Source organism: Haemaphysalis longicornis, unplaced genomic scaffold (genome assembly GCF_048455015.1).
Source record: "Haemaphysalis longicornis isolate Haplotype H1 unplaced genomic scaffold, Haemaphysalis longicornis Haplotype H1 scaffold_1, whole genome shotgun sequence".
Classification (NCBI taxonomy): domain Eukaryota; kingdom Metazoa; phylum Arthropoda; class Arachnida; order Ixodida; family Ixodidae; genus Haemaphysalis; species Haemaphysalis longicornis.
The window spans coordinates 379634551-379657023 of NW_027526203.1; the positions used below are offsets into that span (position 1 = coordinate 379634551).

Consider the following 22473-nt stretch of genomic DNA (forward strand, 5'->3'; position numbering starts at 1 on the left):
CGCAGGCGCAGGTGCGCACGCACAGAACAGGCGGTGGAACGTAGGGAACGTCTCATAGCGATGCTGGCCTGTGGCTGTTCCTGGTTTTGGCGTTGCGACACTGTGGTGTTTATATCTCGTCGACGTATAAGGAGTGCCGAACTGTTTGTTCGCTACATATTCGTCAGCTATTCTGCATGAAGAGGTTAGTCTGCCTACGGTGAGTGCAGCGAGGTGATGACTCGTAGATCGGTTGAATTTTAATAACTGTCAGTTCCCTTACAGCTTTTTATAAAAACCTACCTGGCATTCTTCGCTGCCACAAGTTTCGACAATGTCACATAGAAGCTCAGACTACGAAAAGAAGGCTCTCCAGGACGAAATATCTTACCTTTCGCGTGAGTGCAACCGTTATCTGTTAACTATTTCAGCGGAGGACGCGGACTAAATGTAGGTGATATCTGGTGTCTGATTGATTGCAAAAGTGGCCCAATTCTTCTTCGATATGTATACCTTCTCAGCGGAAATAAGTTTTGTTGAAAACATACAAAATACTCTGAAGGCCAAACTCATCAATCCTGTTCTCTTTTAGGTTTGATTGATCGTCACCAAGGCTCAGCCACATCGCGCTATGGCGCGCAAACGAAAGCGTTCAATCGGTACAAAAAAGTCAATGAATGTGCAAATCTTCATCGAAGGATTGTGTGTGCACCAACGAAGTTCACCAAGACAAACATTGTGTCAACGTCAAGTACAGTGATAACAAATGCAGGTTCCAGCAACCGGGTTGTGTCTGGTACAACAGAAGCCACTCCACATGCGAGCAACCGAGTGGTGCTCAGCCCAATGAGAACCAGTGTGAGTTCAGTCAACGGTACGATGCGAACTGGTGCAAATGCCAACAAACGGTTAGCAGGCACTACGATGAAAATTGTTGCAAGTGGTGGTAAACGGCTCGTTTCGATTGGAACAAAAGCCACTGCTAATGCCAGCAGCCCGTATACGTTGAGTAAAACGAAAACCAGTCCAAGTGTCAGCAGCGGTGCAGTGGGAACGTGTGCCAGCAATTCGCTCGCAGCAAAGGGGCTTAAAACCAGTGCAGGTGCTGTAATCCAGCCTTCATCAAGATCCGGCGCAAGTGGCAGCAACCATCTTTCCCTTTTAGGGAACAACGCACTTGGAACGCAAAAACCCCCACCAGAGCTGTCAGGTAAAATGGGAGTGAGTACAAGTGTCAGCAGCAGTGCTGCGAAAGCTCATGAAAAGGCTAATAACCCATCTGCACGAAATGCAGTAAGAACAAGTGCAAGTGCCAGTAACCGGATTTTGTCAAGTTCGGTGAGAAGCGGTGCAAGTGACAGTAACCAGATATTGTCAAGTGCCATGACAACCAGTGCAAGTGCCAGTAACCGTCTTGTGGTGAACAACCGTCTTGGCGTGCAGATATCGCCACCATCAAAACCTAGCAAAAGATCTCTTTCTACAATTGTGCACAAGAGTAGGTACACATTGAAGAAATTGCATTCTCTGCCATCACCTGATAAACAAACACCAAAGACTGCTGTAGCAGCAAATGTGAAACCAGCAAGTTTCTCCCAAATCAGTGGCCCCATGACGTCATTGTCAAGTCGCACGCCTATAAAACGACCTCTGTCAGGGAGGTATGTGTATCGCAGAAGCTGCGTGCCAGTGGACACTAGTACACCTTCGCGTGGTCCCTTTGTGGCTTCGCCACGCGAGTATTCTGGAAGAGCTACTGCATCACGCCTGCTGGTATCCAAGTACAAACTGGTTCGAAATGGGACAAAAACATCGACTCCAGTCAAGAGCCCCAGTGCCAACCTTGTGTGTCTTGGAGCCAGGCGCATAGTGAAAAAGTACAAAGTAAACAACGTCAGTCGGTCCAGAACTTCGCTGCAAAGGCCATCCCGACCCCAGTTTGGTATGCTTGCTTTGTTGATACATACCGATTTGTGCATTATTTGTAGGGTTTCAAAATGGGTTTCAAAATGGCTTTTTTTTTTATGTTTTGGAAGCATTACTTGTCATAAGTATTGGTCCTGCATGTGTGCCTTGTGTTAGGAGCATGGTTTTATCCAGTACGAGGAGCCTGCATCGATCACGAGCGAGGTGAATTGCCGCTTGCTCTCACCAATCAATCCTTTCGTTTTGGAACCATATACAAATTGCTGGGAAGGATTTGAAGAGCCTGCTGGTCCTTTTTTTTTTTAACAGCAAGAGTTAGCTTAGTTAGCTGAGAAGTAAAAAAAAACGTCCTTTAGTGTAGCAGAAGCCAATAATGCAAAGTGTCGTGGGACAGTGGTATTACATCTTGAGTGCCACAGAAACATGATTGGCAGCTCTTGGTGTGTTACGCATAAAGGTTTCATGGCTTTGGTTGCTTATTATATTACGTTAAGTTACAAGTTATATTAAGTTAAGTGGCAAGTAAAAATGTGGTTAATTTTTTTTTTAATTTACGTATACTGAGAGTAAGGTTTTGTTGCCTTTTATTTTTCATGATAAACATGGCAGTTACAAATTTCAAAGAAATAGCTCGTTACTGCGTGGAATGTGACAGCTATCGTAGCTTGTCCACAATAGAACAAAGACATAGTTTGCCTCCCTTGCATCATGTCATTGTGCAGAAAACCGTGCTGCCATCTCAAGAACGAAGCAGTCTTGGCCTCCTCCATACTCTAACACCCATTACTTCTCTGGCCAAAAACGGAAAAGCACTGGGTAAGTAAATATGAGTATTTGGAGCTTATTTCAAAAAACGGAAAGAAGAAATCAAGCTTTTTATAATTTAAATTTTGAACCCTTTATAGCTGTCTAGCCATAGCAATGCCCCTGTCAGTGAGAGCTTGCTTCTGGGCTAGTTGGTACATTTCTTGTAAAAACACTGCGCTAAATTGAAATTACGAAGACGAAGGACGGCGGAACACACGTAAGTCTGCATCGTGTGTTCCGCCGTCCTTCGTCTTCATAATTTCAATTTACCGCAGTGTTTTTACAAGCCTCTGTTAGCTTAGGAATCAACCAACAATGCATTTCATATTTTCATCTCATTTTTTTTGTGCTGCATATTGTAGCAATACAATTCAATTTAGCAGCAGTTGCAAATGCCAACTATCAAAAGTTGCCCAGTGTGCTTGCATCTCATTTTGCAGTTTCTGAGATTGTGCTGACTCTTCATTTTCGGCAGTTTCTAGTTTCTAGTTTTTTTTTTTTTTTTTTTTTTTTTTTTAGAGCTGTTGCTGGGGGAAATATATTTGCAAAATGGCACGCTATCAGTGCAGACAACATTAGTTTTGAAAAGGTGCATAAACTACCAATGCAGACCACATTAGTTTCTATTGCATCTCTTTGCGGGTTTTGGGGCCATTTCACTTGTACCCTTCTAAAGAAGAACAAGTCTGAACCTGAGGGCAGCGCAAGCTCACTACATCAAGATCGGAAGCATTACCTACAAAGCTTCACGGAATAAGCTGTCAAGGACATCCAGGAGGTCTCTCTCTCATGGCCCCCCAAAAGGCAAGCGAGCATATCCTTGTGCATTTCACTCTGGTGATCTTTTGTCTTGACTTTGGTTGCCTTGTTACCCCTCCAGCAGCGGGTTCCCCTCGCCACGCGAGGGTAATTGTTGTCCGAGGCGCCACGTACAGCATGGATGCGGCTGGGAAGACCCTTCGGCGCATTTCACGGCCGGGGCAGGGGGCAGCACAAGCCAGCGGGCGCAGTCGCATCGATGTCGGGGGAAGGACCTACGTGGAGTGGAAGCCTGGCGTGCTCTCGCAAACGCCGTCTGCTGAAACGAGAAACTACCTGAGGTTGGTTTCCGGCAGCAGTTTCGCGTTGGCCGTCATTATGGCTTCTCTTGTTTTGCAGTCGTACCGTTAACCGGAGCATTCAGAGGGCACGGACAGTCAACTGCAACCGGAAGCTGCAGCGCAAGTCTTATTGCATCTTCTTCAACCGGTTTGGCCGCTGCAACAAAGGCACCAACTGTGCTTATATTCATGACCCAGAGAAAGTAGCTGTGTGCACAAGGCAAGTGGAAGCTGCTTCACGTCGATTCTTTTCGATTATTCCTCCCTTGTATATCTCTCCCGTTGTTCTTTCCTTCCTTTCTTTTTTTTTTCTTTTTCTTTTTTATTTTTTTCTCCCTTCCCCTAGGACTGTAGGGTTGGAAAACATGACTTGCTTTGGGCAGGTAATGCATGGTTGGAGATTTGCTATGTGCTAATGACTTGTGGAAATCTGGTGAATGAAAGGCATAAAAAAAGCTAATGCATGATCCATTGATAGATTTTTAAGAATGTGTGAGCACTGTACCCTATTTCTTAAAGGAGCCATGAAGAGAAAATACAACTTCGTTTAATTTGAAAGAACTAGGATTCAGTATCTCACTCAGCTCCATTACAGCCACAAAATATGTTTTTTTAACGAAAAAAAAGCAAGAAGTATTTAAAAACTTTCAAATTTTGCGCCACAGTGACGTGTTATGAGCAAGAATGACGTCATACGTGCCAACAATAAAACATAATTTTCAGTGCATTAACTGCACATTAGCATTCAAGTGATGCGGTCAAATGGAACTAGAGGCCCCATTACAGACGTCCAGTCATGTGTCGTCGCGAAAGGTCAGTTAGGCGGGCGCCAATCGCACAAACAAGGTTCCGTGACGTCATAGAAAAGTTGCGGGAAATTGGCTAGGGGGTCGCGACTGCTTCACACGTTTTCTGTAATATCTCAGTTATTTATTCGAAGATTGCGATGATATTGGTATCATTGTTATCGGGACTAAGCAGTCTTTCTAATAAACCCAACTTGTATTTTGTCTTCATGGCTCCTTTAAAACATGCAGCATGGCCTGATGCGCATATGGTTTGAGAAGCATGCAGCACGGCATTTCTTCCACACCACTCGTGCATTGTGCCAGCCATGCTTTAAATTCTGTCTCACTGGTGCTCGCTTTAGCAGCGGCACTGGCTGCCTGTTGATCCTTTTGTTGTCCACCAGTATCGGCATTTCTATTCTGTTTTTCCGCCTACTTGGTCCTGCGCTCGCGTCACTCTTTGACAAGCAGTGATGGGAGGCGTCAAGAGGCCAGACGACATTGGGCAGCGGCAGTGAAGCGAATGTAGCGCCATCGCCGCAAGTGCTGCACCAGCAGTTCGGGGCTTAGCTGGACAACTTGCTCTTCGCATGCACTCTGTCACTGTGTGTCTGCCGATCAATTATTGCCAACGTGCCCTATTTATTGCTCACGCCACCTGTTAGCTACAGTAGTTCAATCAAAAGACTGAGTGAAGGGTGTGTTGATAAGAAAAGTAGCATTTGATATCTCTGCTGGTTTTGATCTAACCTTCTAATGAGAGCATTTGCTGGTGACCTCGGAGGCTGACATTTTATGGGCCCTATTTGCGTGCGCTGTAGTGTTACTGCAGTAAAAAAGGTCATGGCTACAGTAGCATTGCTGTTGTCTGCATACGGAAAGGTTATGCACATTACTACGAACAATTTCATTGCACAGAGGAAATGCTTTCAAGTTCTGTGGGACACTTTAGTTGTTTGGCCGTCTTGCAAGTGCCTTTTTTTTTTGCTAGGCTGCATGATGCATGGTGTGCCTGCTACCAAGTATCCCCTCACACCGAGGCCAACCCAAGTCGCCATCCCCTGCGCTGCTTCGCTTTTTCTTTTCTCAGCAGATGAGAAATGTACACCATTCAGGTTCAGCCGTAAAAGGGCGCTGTTTGAATTCATTGAGGCCGGGCCATTGACACTGTCTCAATTTTCTATTCATCAGTTAGTATGACTCGTTAAACCTTGTCGCACGAAGATGCGGTGTGCTGCAAGCTGAGCTCATAGAGGATTTTTTTTTTCAACCAATTTGTAAGGGAGGATGGCACTTTTGATAGAATGCCGTGGAACAAAATTATTTTTGTTACTGACGCCAACTACGATTATATAAACAGTTTGGCTGGGGACACACATCGTTGCTACTGTGAGCCAAGGCATAGGCCTGATACGTGTCTCATTGCGAGTTCCAAATCAGAGACTCTCCAAGATTATGTAGTCCCACATATTTTCCCAGTGCTGCAGCCATGACACATCTAAAAATTCAAAATGAAACCACAGGAGCCCTAGTTTTTGCCATTTTATTTTTTCTAACTTGCGCAATGTTATTTTACCACAGTTGACGTTCCTCTTGTGTTCCCGCATGCTAGGAGACCTTTCTCTGCAGGGTTGCTGAGGTGTCGGCATGTTCCTGCCACTGCTGTAATGAGCAGCAGCATACGCCTACTTTTTATTTTGTTCCCTCTTGATCACGGTGCTTTCATGTAGGAATGAAGCGAGATTTGGTGTGCGTTGATTCTGACATTGGGCGTATATGAGTGAGCCTACCGTGAGGAATAGCGGAGGTGCATTGGCATTAGGCAAAATTACGTTCAGTAAAATCAATGGTTTTGGGGAAAGCGCTTATTCCAAGCACTTGAATTTTCAGTCGTGGTTGAAATTTTTACTTCTGCATGAGGGTTTTTTTTTTTTTTTTAACCACAGTTCAACCTCAATTATTTTCCTCTTCTTTATCCCTCCAGATTTTTGCGTGGCACCTGCAAGGTGTCCGATTGCCCCTTCTCGCACAAAATAGCACCAGAAAAGATGCCCGTGTGTTCCTTCTTCCTCCGAGGCCGGTGCATCAATGACCCTTGCCCCTATCGGCATGTCAAGGTCAGCGCCAAGGCTGAAGTGTGTCGTGAATTTGCGGTGCAAGGATTTTGTGCCGAAGGACTCCAGGTAAGAACATCTAGGCTCTATGTATTTGAAGAGTCTAGCACTTTCCGTGTTTGGGGCGCTTCATCTGAATTTGAGCTTCTACAAGCAATGCCATGTAATGTATTACTTTTGTAGGTGTAGCTGGCACATAGCTGTTTGGGCTGGACTTAAAATTGAAGATGCGTTTGCTGCTCTGACACATGCTGTCCTTATGTGGAGGAAATCACATAAAGATGCTTCACGATTGCAAGTGCAGCATGCACAATGCACCACAATACTGGAGCGATATTCTCTTTCCTGTTGTGTCTAAATTATGAATGCTTCATTGTATGATCTGGGGTAGTAAATATTTGACCATGAAGTCTTGCACATGTGCCTTAACATTTGCAGAAGTGTGTATCCTAATTTGTATTGATCGATTATCATGCTTGCACTCCTTGGAGTTCCAGTTGAGATTTTAAGCAGATGTTTATGAGAACGTGTAAGCTAAAGGTACAGTCTTTGTCAAAATTTTCCAGGCCAAGCCGAAAGCGCACCGGCCGCAAAAATTTCAACGTGCAAGCTTACGTCCCAAGCGAGGCTGAAACGTTTTATGCTCGGAAATCCAGAGAAAACTCCTTTCTTTCTTACTGTCATAAAATAATTTTGTCACAATTCGAGGTTAAGCTTATTCTTTGAATTATTTGTGGTGCGGAAGGCTTAGGATATGTCTAGAAAATTATGACGCAGTGTGTGCATATACACTCATGCACAAGAAAGGAAGTGTCTGGTCTAATGAGCGGAACATTCCTTTTTGAGCTGACTTTTTTTGTGTGTAGGAAGTAAAGGAGTTTCTTTTCTGAGAAATAGTTCTGTGTGCATGTGAAATAGAGTGGGAACGACGCAAGCGCTTGCGTCGTTCCCACTTTTTTTGTCCCGTGTTTTCGCTTGCGGTAACCATCGTGAGCATTTTCCAACTCTCCCGATTCGCTACCTTATTGCTATCTCCGCACGTTGCCAGTGGTAGAATAAACGTTGTCAGTGCTGTTCTGCTCTTCGTGGCACATGCCCACTTAAGGGAGTAACCAGGAATCAAGACCTTTGAGGGGTTAATGTGCCCACTTTACAAAATTTACAAAAATATGAATCGGTAATGTAAAAGTTGTAGAATAGTAAGCCTCAACATGGCAACACGTCGAGTAGAAATGATGCCTGACCCGCTGCGGTGGCTCAGTGGCTAAGGCGTTGCGCTGCTGAGCACAAGGTCGTGGGTTAGATTCCCGGCCGTGGCGGCCGCTTAATCCGGGGCCCCCCACTCCGGGGCCCCCCCCTCATCGCCTGCGTTGCGTTGGCGCGTTAAGACCCACAATCAATAAATCAATCAGAAATGATGCCCACCACCTGCCAGAACCCTGCTTCGAGGCAGTCTTGGGCAGTAACTTGTTACTAGCAACGCGTTACCGGTAACTAGTTACTTTTCTCAGTAACTTGTAACTGTAACTAATTACTTTTAAGTTAGAGGAACTTGTAACTGTAACACTGTTACTTTTTTACAGAGTAACTGTAGCAGGAAATACCATTACTTTTCCGCAACACGGCTGCTTTCGCAGTTTAGGAGAGTAGGTTGTTACGAGGATGGATTATCTTTCCTGCAGAAGACCAAGGTCGGAGGTTGGTCTTAGAGGGGATGTCTAAAACTATTCCTTCATCTTGAGCGAGCAAAAACAAGAAAAAAAAAGCTGGAAAGTAGATTTTTGAAAAGAGGGAAGCTTTTGGTGCTAACTTTGAGTGGAGGGAGTTTTGAAAAAATATTCCCCGACACCAAGGGCGCATAAGCAAAAGAGGTTGATGCAACAAAATGAGGTGTGCAGGACGGTTGTTGGTGTTGGGCTTGAGTGTGCCCCTTTTAGGTTCCCTTCGTGTGGGGTTTTACCACGTGCACTTTTGACCACCCGCACTCCTCCGCACGTTAATACTAAATAAACTCTATCATTTGTTTTGCGATCTATTACTTAGTTTTATACAGTAACGGAAAAGTAATGACGTCTCTTTTCCACAGTAACTGTAACAAAGTTACTTTTTTGGCTTTAGTAACTGTAACTGTAACACTGATACTTTTTGCTGGTAACCTGCCCATGACTGCTTCTGGGAAGCTGTGGTGTGTGCCAGTCTGCTTGGTGGCATAATTCACAGCCCAAGGCAAAGAAACAAAAGTGAAGAAAGAGACACAAACATGGTGTAGCAGAAAGGAACCCGGTCCAAGTAATTCGCACTGAAAGACAAAGAAAGAAAACAAGAAAGAGATGCAAATACGACATAGAAGTAAAGGAACTGCTCATAACTATAACCAGGCTGTCCTTCAAAGCACATAAGCAGACATAAGTGCTCAGAGGAATTTTCCTCTTTACAGTGGGGTACCATTTTGGTGCCGTTTGTGTTGACAATGCAACGGCCACTTTTCGGATTTGATGAGACATTTAAGGCTTTCTCCTTAATTACGTCTGACATCTGCCAAGTAACTTGTTGCAAATAGTCCTATTTGCATGTCCACGTAGCAAGTTCCAGGAAACTTGCCAGCTATGTTTGTGCATGTTGGTTTGTTCTGTTTCAAACACACCACAGTTGTTTCCCTGGCAGGCACTGTAACAGGATCAAACAGAACCCAGTTATAGTCATATTCAGACTTCCTGAATGCCAGTGTTAATTCTGACAGAGAATTTCGGGTTTGGTCATGTGATGGAGGTCGATTTCCAGTGTCACTCAGTGCTGTGGGCACCATGTTGCCAAACTAGACGATGTGTAATGTACAGACATTTTCTTCATGAAATAAGGCTATGTGCTGTTTTGGCTTGTGCTAGACCTTACATGAGTAGGTTTGGATTGGACCTGAGTGAAGGCCCTCCTGTGTTAGTAGTTGTATTACAACGTGATTGTGCTCACTGCCTTTGTCTACTTTACTTACAGTGCAGAAAGCAGCATATCCTTATATGCCCCGACTATGCTGCAAAGAAGGAGTGCCCTAGGGGAAATCGGTGCTACCTGAAGCATCACTACCGCCCTCCAAAACGCAAGCGCGAGGAAAAGACAGTAGAAAGCACTTCCACAGGCTCTGGTACCATCAGTACACCTTCTGCTACTACTAGTACACCTGTGGAAAGCCAGGAGTAAGTTTCAAGTGATTCCACGCCACATGGGGCAGCCAACTGCGTTTTCAGTCATTTTTCGTGATTTTTTTTTTCTTCGTTTGCTGTTTCTCTCTTACCATCTTTAGTGTCACAAATTACCCTGTAAACATTCTGGTGGGGACTCTAATGTCCTCATTGCTTGGACCGTCTCTCATTTGGCTGCATTAGGTACATTGATCACAGAATAAGATACAAGTGTGCATGCTTTTGTTTTTGCATGCTTTTGTTATAAAAGAACGATTCTGATTCACAAGAAGGGAGATACCAAAGACCTTAATTTAAGTATTACCCATCAGCTTACTCTCAGTTGTATACAAGCTGTTTACCAAAGTAATATTTACCTACCAAAGTAATAAGGGTACTCAACAATGGATCGTATCCATCTCATCAATCAAGTAATTGAAAAATCCGCAGAGTATACTAAACCACCTTAGCAATTATAATAGACTATGAAAAAGTGTTTTATTCAATACAAACCACAGCAGTGCTGGAAGCATTAAAGTACCAGGGAATAGAGGAGACGCCTACCTAAGACATCTAGACGACATATATAAGGGATGTATGGGCAGGATAACCCTTCAAAAGCAAAGCTTCAAATTTCTGATCGGAAGGGGCATACGGCAAGGAGATACTATCTTGAAGGGGCATATGACCAGGAGATACTGCTCACTGTATGTCTGGAGGGGGTATTCAGGATGCCTGACACTGGGAAAACTCAGGATTACGGATAAACGGAGAATACTTGAGCCATTTAAGGTTTGCAGATGATATAGTCTTGCTAAGTGAGTCCGCAGAACACCTGCAAAAGTGCTTGAGGAACTGCAATCAGAAAGTGTGGTCGTGGGTCTAAAAGTAAGTATGAATAAAACTAAAGTCACGATAAATAAGCATGCTGCCAAATGTGCCCTCTTCAGCATACATAACAAAATGCTAGAACACGTAGAAGAATATAACTACCTCGGACAGGTTGTCAATGCTGATCCCATCCACAGGAAAGAAATCCGGCTCAGAATAGGTATGGGCTGGGGTGCACTCTGCAAGCACTCCCAAATAATGAGAAGTAAGCTGCCTCTCATCATTCAAAAGAAGAATATACAACCAGTGTACTGCCGGTGATGACATATGGAGCAGAAACTCGGTCCCTTACTAAACAACTGGAAAGCAAACCTAGACTGGCTCAACAGATGGGAGCAACACTTAGGGACAGGAAACAAGCTTCCTGGATCAGGGAAAAAAAACTCCAGTAGAAGATATCATAGTTCAAATAAAGAAAAAGAACTGGTCATGTGGTGAGACGAAATGACAGCCACCAGGGCAACAGAGTGGATACAGAAGAAGGGGAAGGCCAATAACTCGTTAGAGAGACGAAATAAGGAAATCCGAGAGGAAAGAATGAACTCGAGCAGTGCAGGACAAGAGTGGTTAGAGGTCCATAGGAGAGGCCTGTCGCGGAAAGGACCGAGCCGGGTCACGAACGGGAGCCGCCGCTTTAATGGGACAGGATGGAACACTATGTACAATGATAATGATAGCAGTGCACGCTCCGTTCGAGCGCACGGTCTCTTCTTCCTCCTCGCTACTAATTCCAACATCCTCCCGACCTCAAAGAAAGGAGTTAAACTATAATATCAGGCACAGCTTTATCGTTCCAATGTTCGGGGTTAACACAAAGCCGAGTCGGGGGAGTCCTACGTCAGTCCGGGGCAGCGCCGAGTGCACTTTCTCCGCCACCGGTGCTTGTATCGTCTGCCCAAACGACGGAGTGTAGAGGAGAGCCACGTGAGGTAGGGCACACAGCTCGCTCTGTCAGCGCAACAGTGCATAGGAAGCCCATCGCGCGAAGAGTCCACCTGAAGTCGTTGAGACGCCTTGAGGCGGTGTGGGATCTGGCCTGCATATCGTTGCTTGGAATGTTTCCCCGTTTTTCGTCTGGTCACCTTCTTCACTGCCGTTGTGCGAGCGGTTCTTTTTGGACAGAAAATCCAGAAGATGCCCCTCTTTTGCCGTTCTTCTTGGTGTTTGGTGCTTCTCCCTTTTTCTCCCTGTTTTTGTTTTCGTCGCGTCCTGTATTCACCTTGGGTAGTAGGTTTCGCACGCCCCCTACAATCCGTAACGTTAGCATTTGTTGAAGCCTTTCGGTTCGCGACGACAGGAGATACCGTGCGGGGTAGCCTAATTTGGGTGGTGCGGTCGTTTCTTGAGTCGGATTCGGGTAATTCACCTTTGGGGTTCTGGCGGTTCAAAGTTTCTGGCCGTGCTGAAGGCAATAAAGCGCTATTTGTAAAATTACCAGTGTCCGATTCTCGCTTAAGGTCCTGTTCCAGTTCGCCTATCAAGCTTATGCTGGGATTATCGTTGCGTGCTTCGTCAGTTACGCCCGTCAGTAATGCCGCCGACCCGCCGAGAGACGTGCTGTCACTGTTTGAGCCGTAATCAGGAAATGAAGGTACGCCTCCATGGTTCAGATTTCGTCTCATTCGTTCGCGAATCGTGCTTTTTAGAGACGATCGCAAATCCTTAATAACTCCTCCTAACTTCCATCTTGTCGTTACGATGGTGTTTGTCCATGTTTCGGCCCTTTCAATTTCCTCGGCAATCTTGTCAATGGCAACGAGGTCTTCAATTTTGCCGTCCATTTCTTGAGATCTTGCTCTTTCTCTATCAAATACTGGTTCCAGCTAAAGAGCTGCACTAGCGAGGGCGGTCCATATGAAAGATGCAGCTCAACTCGTTTTATAATCGCCGATACTTCTTCACGTACCTGGAGCCGTTGATAAAGAAGATTCTCCATCGTTTTCCTCGGCGTTGGTAAGTCCTAAAGATCGTTGGGAGCAAGTCCAGGAAAAGCCGTTAGGCGTTCCTTGTGGTGGCTACAATCAAGCACTCGTCGTTACATGGTAGGAATGTGATGCCTTGATCGTGATTGCCTTTTGTTCATGTGCATGGAGCTCGTTCCCCTCGGGTCGCTTCCTTCTGTTCCAAGCTCGTTCTGCGTAAGGTTCCACGGTCCTCGCCCCACGGCTCACGTTGTTGTTGGTTGGTAGCTCGCTCGGACCTTCAACCGTTGAGTTCCCTTGGCGCGGCTCCAGACGAGGACACAAAGGCACCGGCGGAAGCTTCTTCTCGAAGGTCGATGGGGCCGGCGCTCGTTAGGGTGTCTCACGTCTGTGGAAGCCATTTTTCCTGTCGTTTCGGCACCATGTCGCGGAAAGGACCGAGCCGGGTCACGAACGGGAGCCGCCGCTTTAATGGGACAGGATGGAACACTGTGTACAATGATAATGATAGCAGTGCACGCTCCGTTCGAGCGCACGGTCTCTTCTTCCTCCTCGCTACTAATTCCAACAAGGCCTTCGTCCTGCGGTGGACATAAGTAGGCTGTTGTTAATCATAAAAATGACAAGCTTGTAAAGTATTTTTTGCAAAAAAACTGAAGCAAGCACGATCGCACTGACAGTCTTAGCAATACAGAACAGTTCAGTTCTAAGCTTACTGAACCTGCTTATCCAGGAAACCCTCGTTATAGTGAAGTGCACAGGATGGCAAAAAAATTCAATATAAGCGGTAATTTGATATATGCGACTGCCCCGTAAGGGCACAGGGTAAGCCCTGTACTTCCCATGCATTTTTGGCCATTTTGAGGTACCTTTTTCTCGGCATCTACTAAAGATATCCGCATAATGCATATATCATTTTCTTTAAAATTTTAGGTTCTTTTAATTGTACCAGAAATATTAAAATCAGACTAAAATTATTTTTTTATTAATTTTTTTCTGTCAGTACCTAAATTTTGGCATTATTTACATATTAAAAATTGTGACAAAATATTTTCATTTCTGGCACAGTAGATGTGACAACATATGTATATGACAGGAAAAGAATATCAGGTGGTTATCCTGGAAGATATAGGAAAAAATGGTACCTATGTAATAAAAAACATTGTTTTGAGATAATGTTTTGAGAGTTTAAAGTAAGAAAAGAGGTGAAAACAATACTTTTTTGCCACAATCACCACTTGAGTCATTTATTTAGAAAGCACCAGCTATGTAATCACCGTAGAAGTCATTTTTTTGCTTTTCAGGCTGTCGTCTGTCCTGCCTTGCCTATTTTGTGAACTGTCGTACAGTTCCGCAAAGTTTCTTCACTTGTGGTCAACTTCTTTCAGCCACTTGGTGGTGGTGGTGCAGCCAGGGTTTGATCCAAATGATTTCAAAATGCTGGCTCAAGCATTGCTATCATCATTGAATGAAAAGAACAGCATCCAGTGTTGCAATCTTCAGAGTGTGAAGCCCAAAAAAGACGTTTTTTGGTGCGCGGCTCCAAAGGACAATGTGGAAAAAACGTGCACACTGTCTTTGGATGGCCTTGGCTAAAATATCAGCTATGCCATGGTTGCCAAGCAATTTCTTAATACAGGTGGTTCCAGTAAAGCGTTTTGATCAGGAGCTGGAAGTTTCTTGATGGAAAAAATGACAAAAAAACATGGAGCACATTCAAAAAGGGGACGTAGTCACTCACTACTTGCTTACAGAAAAACTGTTTTTGAGCCAGAAATATGACCTTCTAAGAAAAGTGTGATTATGGAAAATGTGCATAAAGAAATGAACTTGTATAATCGCGAAGAAAAAAAGTCTTTTTTCTTTTAATTTTGCTTTACCCTGTTCCCTTAAAAGCTCCGTGGAAGCTGTGCAGGAGTGGTTAGTGCGAGATATTCAGTGAAACAAACTTTTATTGAGGTTCAAAAATGGCAGTAAGGTGCTTGTCAGTTGTATCTGCAGGGGGGGAGCCCATAACAAAATATTGATCGAGGTAAACAAGAAAGAGAAATGCCAACTTTGTGTGGTTTATTTCCAAATGAAGCAGGCTTCTCAAAAAAGAAGAAGCAACAAACGGTGCGATCTGGGAAGTTAAAGAAAACGTTGTTTAGCCATTAAGGTTCCTTGGAGCATGCAAGTACGCAACAGAAACCTTGTGAGAGTTTTTGCAGCATTGCGCTGCATGGCTCTGTATGGCATTGTTAACGCCTCACAAACTTCTGTTAGGTGCAATAGGTGCAGTGGTCCTTGCATGTGTAGTTAGAAAATATTATACTGATTGTTTGTTTGTAACACTTTTTTCTTTTCTTGTTTACTCTGGTTTGGAAGTGTGTCGTGGCTTGTGTCAAACTCTTGCACCAGTCAGTTTTGTGCTCCGAGAGGATGAAGGGGAAATTGGGCGGCGTATGGACGAGGGAGACGCCGCCGTGGCTGCAGCTGTCTGTCTGTGTGTGTGGCATCACCCATTCGTTTCCCCAGCCTGGCAGGCTGTGGGCCCAGCAGCAACAGCAGCAGCAGTGTGGAAGGTGAGCAGACACGGCCCAAGATGTCCCAAGCACCCGCATTCATACCGCTGGAGTCTTGCAAGCCCCCAGTGGCCACTCCTCCACCTCCCAAGCGCCGTGCCCGTGAGTCCTCTTGCCAGTCAGCATGTGGCCCGCAGGGTCTCACGTGTGGCCCTTTTGCTGCTCTTTCATTTTTGGAAGGTTTTGGTACAATTCCTCGTGTCTCGACGCTGCATACGTGGCCTGGCAAATTATCGCGTTTTCGTCCTTCAAGGGTTTCTGACTCTAATCATACAGCTCGCATTATCCCGGACCACGACTCATTAAAATCACATTTTTAAGCTGCAGCAGGGGTGCAACAGCCCAAATTAGATTTGGAGCAATTTTTGGAGCAAGAAAATTATGGTTTTGGACCAGGCTACGGGAAAAAGATGCCTTCATTTTTGGAGTACCAAATCTCGAATTTGGAGCAGTTTAATACAAAAGACGTATGCACAATTTAAAATTGGTTCAAATGTGTTTTAGCTTCAATGGACAAAGTCCTGCAAATGTGACCAACGAATTCTACACAAAGCTGCAAGGCGTGGTGTATTTGTGCAAACCTGTAAAACAGGTTCATCTAAGTGCTTAGAGTATTTATAAAGATCAAGCGACGAAAGAAAGAAAAAAAAACAAGAAAATGGTATAAAAGCTGCCAACAATATTTTTATTTGAACTCCAAGTGCCCTTCTAAATAACCAGCCCTAACCTAATTGCATAACAAATAGCTCTTCCACCTGAGCAGCATCTGGCTACACTAGATAGAAATAAGAAAAACTGTTTTTTAATACCACCAAAAGCTAACTATCAGCAGATACATGACTACTACATATTTCATTGGTATGACATAAATGTTTTCCTTTAGACATTTTTCAGTTCGTCACGCTCTCGAAGCTTCCAATCGCTTGCTAGTTTCGTGCAGCACGTTGCCTACAGAGCTCATGCAGTCACTGCCGCCCCGCTTGCTGTATGTACTGTATGTACATGTTTGCCATGGGAGAATTACTTGCTCCCACTCAGCTCGTGACCACGTGCACGGATACAGCGAGCTGCTTTCGTTAATGCAAGTGGCACACACACAGTGCCTCCGCAGTGCACTTGGCGGTCATGCACAAGGAGGCAGCAGCTACCTCCACGTTTTAGTTGTCGCCTATTAGGTCACCAACAGCGCTGTGCCACACGTGCGTCTGCAGATATCTGAAGATGCTTATCAAAATTGGACCGTCGGCGATAAGCCACACTCGTGTGCTCTGCTCTTGGTGCCCGCTATCACTCCTCTGCCCTTTTCCTATACAGTGAACTAAAAGTGGCATAGACATAGGCGATGGACTGTGTATGAACTTCTGTCTACGCAACTGGATCGGATGACTTACAAGCCTCAGGTTGTCGAGTACATTATTCTTTGCTTGAGTTAGAGAAACTGAGAAATTTTGTGCCTAATCGGGCATTTTGGTGCAATGTGGCACAATTTAAACTAATTTCATGGTTTTGGTGCAGCTTGGCTCAAAAAATATGAACTTGTATCAAAATGGTGCAATTGGCGCAGCTGTTGCACCCCTGCTGCAGCAACCCTCGTGGCAATTGTGTGGCGTGAAACTGCATCCGCAGATGTGACATTGGTCCGAGTTCTGCATGAAATCCCAAATGTGGGGGAGGCTCGAAGGGTTTGCAAACCCCTTTGTCAGGTGTGGGGGATTAGGTGCATTTTAGACCAGTGCGTTGTTTCCCTGTTGGAAACTCCAGAAAAATGCTGCAGCAGCATTTCTAATAGAGTGAGTTCGTGCACCGACATGATGGGATGAAAACAGCGCTTCATAAAAACATTAAAGGGGAACAACACAGGCACAGTCGTTAAAACTGTGGAGACTTGTGCGTTTTATATATATATATATATATATATATATATATATATATATATATATATATATATATATATATATATATATATATATATATATATATATATATATATATATATATATATATATATATATATATATATAGCTTGGCACTTATGCGCAGGAAGGGTTTTAGGGTACTATGTACAACCAAAGTAGTTTGGTTGTAGCCTAGAGCTTGTGGTTGTATTTCTTATCGTCATTCTTGTGTTGCGCTATTTTTTATTCCATCAGACCTCAGGTTAGTTCAGAACCCTATACCAGTGCATCCCTCATAGCCCAGGTATTGATAAAAAGCATTGAACACCAAAATCCAAATTAATCTTTCCTGTGTCTTAACAACTGAATTTGGGCCATTTTGATATAATTCGAACACCTGCTTTATGTGTGTTTTGAAATAGTACCTTTGGGAAATTTTAACAGCCATCAGAGCGTGGGGCCACATTTGGCTTCATTGTGGTTGATGCACTTGGCTCATATTGAAGAGAGATTATTTACGTTGCTTAGGACAATACCAAAGCCTCTGGTAAAGTGCATACGCTGCCCTAGTTTTTGTAATAAGGTGATTGTATTAACCGGTTCTTTTTAGGGGAAATGCACTATTATGTGGACACTGTGATAGACATATTAATATGACTGGGTGGACGCTACCGGCATACAGCAAGTCTAGCTAAAGTTTATGAAGTTTATTATTTCAGAAGCTGCGAGCACTACCATGAATGCTAAACGGCTCTCAACAAAGCCGCCCAACATGCGACTCTCAGTGTTGTTCTACAGTGGGTGGCCGAAGACGAGCAGCTGTAGGAATTTAGGGCCTTGTGGTTCCACCTGCCAGTAAGGGGGTGGGGGACTGTACGCTTAACATCCAGGTTTTTCTGCTGGCCACTGTAGAATGTCACGGTTAGTTATAGCTATGCTGCATGGCCGTTTCAAAGGCATTCAGAGGGCCTTTGAACACATTGTAATGAAGCCTAGTCAACTGTCAAAAGTTTTCTTGCAGCACAGGTATTAGAGGTGCACATTGGGCAACTTGCATGCAGCTTGTGAATGGACTATAGAATATTGTGTGCGTGGCAGAACTTCTGGGCGTAGATGAAAGGTTAGAGTTTGCAGTAGAAAAGATAACAAGAATTTTTAGCATTCTGAAGGTCTACTTTGCCACAATGCACCTGAATGACCATACACCACTTTGTCAAAGGAAGCAAATTTGATTAGCAATGTTACACACGATTGTGCTGTACAATTTGATTTGTGCTGCCATCGGCATGCTTGCATAGCGCATTGTCAAAGCACAGACCACATTCTTCCGAGTTGTCATGTGCTGGGCCTTGCCATTGAGCTACTTACTCATTTTGATCACAGCAATTGGTCCCTCTGCAGTGACGTGGTGAAACAGACCCTCGGGCAATTTTAAGAGTAGCATTTAAAAGGGGCTCATTCCTTTTTTTGTGAAGCAATTAATTTGAAAAGGACGCTAAAAGACAAGACCATCAGTGTACATAGGACTGTAGCATTATCGACAGTGTCCAAACTACTTGACAAGTTGTGCCCTGTCACATTTCCCCTATCAAAGATGTACATTTTGAGGCTACCAAACTGCAGTTATGTGCATTTGAAAACTGCCAGCATATATTCTTTGAGAGCTAAGGTGAGCAAGTAAACTTTTGGTTTGAAGAGATAGTCAATTGTGAGAATGGTAGGCATGCAAGTGAACTGGTAATGATCACCCCTTTGCAAATCCTTTCAGGGACCGGCATCCGGATCCGGCCAAACTTTCTCTCGTAAAATCCGCATCTGCAGTGTGGTAAGATGCTGAAATACACAAAATGAACAGGTGGCCTGCTATTCTGTTTTTATTCCTCGCTTCATTTTTTAATTTTTATATAGTGCCAAATTTGGTCCTTCATCTTCATAATAGGCTTCCTCTTGCAGCATCCATATCCTGCACATGTAAAAATGAAAAATTTGCAGAAAGGTTTGCACTGCACTGCTGTAAATAAGCTATGTCGGAGGCTGCTCACTCACCGTGCCGTACTGGTAAAATCCTGGTGCCAGTTCGTACAGCCACGACGACTCCACCACCGTGACGTTTCGCATGAACTCTCTGCTGGTGTGCACCAGCTCTCCGAAAACAACCCTGCACCCCCGTGTATTTATTGTGAATATAGAAATAAAGCTTCACGCAAAGACTTTGGTTCCTCACCACTTGGGCTGCTTCTGTGTGTAGAGCACAGACGTCGGGTGGATGGCGAGTGCATGGTCCCCGCACACAGTGCGGTACTCCCCCGAGTAGTGCAGGTAGGCGGCATTGGCAAAGTGTCCGGCCACGATGCACCGACACACTGCGTCTGTGTCGCCTGCAATCGAGTGTTGCACGTCAGGACACTCACAGCGTCGACTGCGGGGATGGCACACGTACCCTGACAGGAGACCAGGGGGACTTTGTACCTCTGGAGCAGCCTCTGCAGCTGGTTCCGGATCTCTGCGGCTCTCACCAGCCCATTGTAGTTCAGGAACATTTGGCCACACCACTGCTTGTCCTTCCCTTTCTGTGTGAGACAAGGCGTTCGTTGAATACTTGGGCCTCGTTACTTTTGTTGTAAGCCTCAATTCTGACCACAGCAAGCAGTGTACTGGGAAAGACACTGTAAAAATCATAGAATGTGTAGGCTGGCTGATTTATTGTCAGAAGAGTTCAAAAGTGTCATGTATCTTGCACCACTTTCCTCGCCGGTTTGGGGTTTGGAATGTCGGCCAAAACGACACTAGACAGTTTTAGTTGAGCGTACGCAGAGAGTTGCACACGCACGTAGCGGCAGCGCAGCGCGCGCAGCAAAGTTCTCGCGAAGAACCAGTTTTAGTTGGCCGCACACAGAAGCTGATGTCAAATAAACCAGCAGCGCCGAAATGGCAAAATGTGCATTTGTGTATCACACAGCGCCACTCAACACCAGATTGGCAAACAAAACATGCGGTTGTTGGGCATCACCACATGTAAACCTAGCCAAAAGAGGCCGTAAACCAGTTTAGGGGGAAACGCTACTTTCGTTTCGTGGGCGAGAGAGACCGTGGAGAGGTGGGGTGGGCCTTGCGCACTACACACGCACACGCCTCGCACCCCCACAAGTTCCTGGCGTGCGCTCAACTAAGACTGTACTTTCAAGTCTGAGGGTGTAGTTTCAATAAATGGAAGGCATATTTAGCCTGTGTGCTAACAAAATGGTGCTAGCCATGAAATAGGTGGAAATGTTGTTGAGGACTGTGCCAGCACCGCACTGTATGTAAACTAGCGTGGCATTTTTGTTCTAGTTTAAAACGGATGGCTGCAATTTGCACTCTTTTTTTTGTAGGGCTTCGGACTTGTTTAAACATCTTAGAACAACAGTGTAAATACACAGACACTAGGGGAAGAAAATGAATCCCGCTGACGTGTCCTGTTATCTTCTTCCCCTAGTGTCTGTGTATTTATGTTGTTCGGAGATGTTTAACCAATACCAACTTGCCAAAATGTTGATCCTTCTTCAGACTTGCGAAAGATACAACAGAGCAGGTTGGCACAGTTCACTTCAGGTGCCCACTGCACAGCATAAAGACAGCTTTGCCCCCGGGCACTAATGGTAGTCATCAAGAGGTCTGTCAAACGAGTGGAACTACCACTTCCTTTCTTGCATCAATGTATTTCTTATCTGGCCCGTGTTCCTGCTTCGTATTTCAAAATTTCTTAACATGACATGCTCAACATACGAGAGCTCTTTCGTTTGCGTAAAGAGTATTGAACTAATTGGACTTCCTATGCACTCAAGCTTTTGTTGTGAGCAAGGACTAGCAACATACCTCCCTATATGTAATGTGCCTTTATTATGTATACATAACGCAATTTCAGTAGAAAATTACTTTAACCTCTGTACTAGCATAAAAAGCTTCACGCCCTCAAAGATTTGCAAGCTTGATATTATCGAGTAGAACAAGTCTTACTTGGATGAAGGCGTTGTAAACATTCAACAGGGTCAGCAGGTCTCCTTCAAGTACTGAAAACTTGTACTTTGCTTTCCTCTGCAAAGGGAGACAGCCAAAATTAGCAAAACCGTATTGGTCAGGGTTTGTTTGCACGTTAACAGTTTCACGGCTATGGGAAGTATAACGCCCAAGCCAGGAACGATACTTTGCAAGTTTAACCAGCAGAATTTTCCATTCAGTGCAAATATTAAACTCACTAGCTCAAAATTATTTTGAATGTATACGTAGACAACACTATTTTGCAACCAATAAGAATTCACCGATTTCAGCGTGGCCGCTATGAGAAAGCTGTTTGTGTGTTGTGTACATATTTTGCAATGAACAGCTGTTGAGGCCATAACTAAGCCAAGTGCATACATACCCAAGTTTTCTTAACTTGGTGAGAAGTGGTCCACCAGTGTGATCCAATTGGCGGTGAGATGTTTGAGTGGCGCCCCCTGGATCTGACGTCAGCTTAGGGACCCGCTCCGCTGTCGTCTGCTACATTCGTGCCGCTGCTACACCCGCGCCGCGGTCGTCCGGTTGTGACTGGCAGCAGTGCCTTTGCTAGAAATCGCCCGCTTTGATGCTTTGGGGCTTTAAAAAGCGCGTTTTCAATCAGATTCTGGCAGCTCTGAATAATTTCAAGCTTTATCCCGCACAAGTTTACACAACACACGAGGAGAGAGAGAACGACTTTCAGAGAGCATCGCTCAGACGATCGTGTGTAACTCGTCCTATCTAGCGTATTTGCGAGTTTTAGTGCTGAGAGCTCCTCGATAAGTATTCAAAATGCGTAGGCTTCCCTTAACTATTTCTGAGATGCACTTATGAGAACTCAACAGTCTAATGCTACGCATCAAGCAGCGGGACGCGCAGCAGGAAATAAAACGGGTGTTTTCTATTTCTTTCGTTGTTGTTAGATGAATGTTGTTTTTTTTTCTGTGCCCAACGCATTCATTTTTCTCCACCGTCCCAAACGTCCTTGGAGGTTTGGGGATGTTTGCGAGGCTCACAAAGTTCGTGTGAATATGCAATGCAATGAGATTTGTGCTACGGCGCAAATAACGTTGTCCACAGTACTCGAAGGCGGCTTTTGTGACCTAATTTCTATCGAACCGTCGTTATCGCAATGAACTCAATCTCAACCCGAAAAGTTATGACATGATTACGGTGTTGAAAACTACTTGCTAAAGAACGCAATAAATAGTATACATGCCAATTTTCAGTATAACACAATTCGAAACCAATGAATATGTCCAGACAGCTCTTTATTGTTTTCCAACCCCTTCAG

The 22473-nt window shown here is 44.6% G+C and overlaps 2 protein-coding genes across 4 annotated transcripts in view; one reads left to right on the forward strand and one right to left on the reverse strand.

Annotated features, from left to right (window-relative positions):
• On the forward strand, window positions 1-19028 carry Zc3h3 (Zinc finger CCCH domain-containing protein 3). Of its 3 annotated transcripts, none has more exons than XM_077686453.1 (11): window positions 1-199; window positions 265-377; window positions 572-1921; window positions 2628-2721; window positions 3389-3516; window positions 3593-3812; window positions 3871-4032; window positions 6585-6783; window positions 9706-9905; window positions 15221-15369; window positions 18931-19028. In XM_077686453.1, exons 2-11 carry the CDS (start codon window positions 314-316, stop codon window positions 18966-18968), a joined length of 2604 nt encoding a protein of 867 aa, XP_077542579.1. In that variant the 5' UTR covers window positions 1-199; window positions 265-313; the 3' UTR covers window positions 18969-19028. The 3 variants fall into 3 exon arrangements, with proteins under 3 accessions (XP_077542579.1, XP_077542581.1, XP_077542580.1); XM_077686455.1 differs by having other exon boundaries at window positions 3596-3812; XM_077686454.1 differs by having other exon boundaries at window positions 1-184.
• Window positions 19019-22473, reverse strand: part of LOC144155174 (putative ATP-dependent RNA helicase DHX35) — a gene marked incomplete in the record, with an annotated part of 25093 nt that continues 21638 nt past the window's right edge. The window contains 5 exon segments of the mRNA XM_077686456.1: window positions 19019-19125; window positions 19209-19320; window positions 19387-19540; window positions 19603-19732; window positions 21159-21236. Of these exon segments, the coding sequence (XP_077542582.1) occupies window positions 19093-19125; window positions 19209-19320; window positions 19387-19540; window positions 19603-19732; window positions 21159-21236 (507 nt within the window).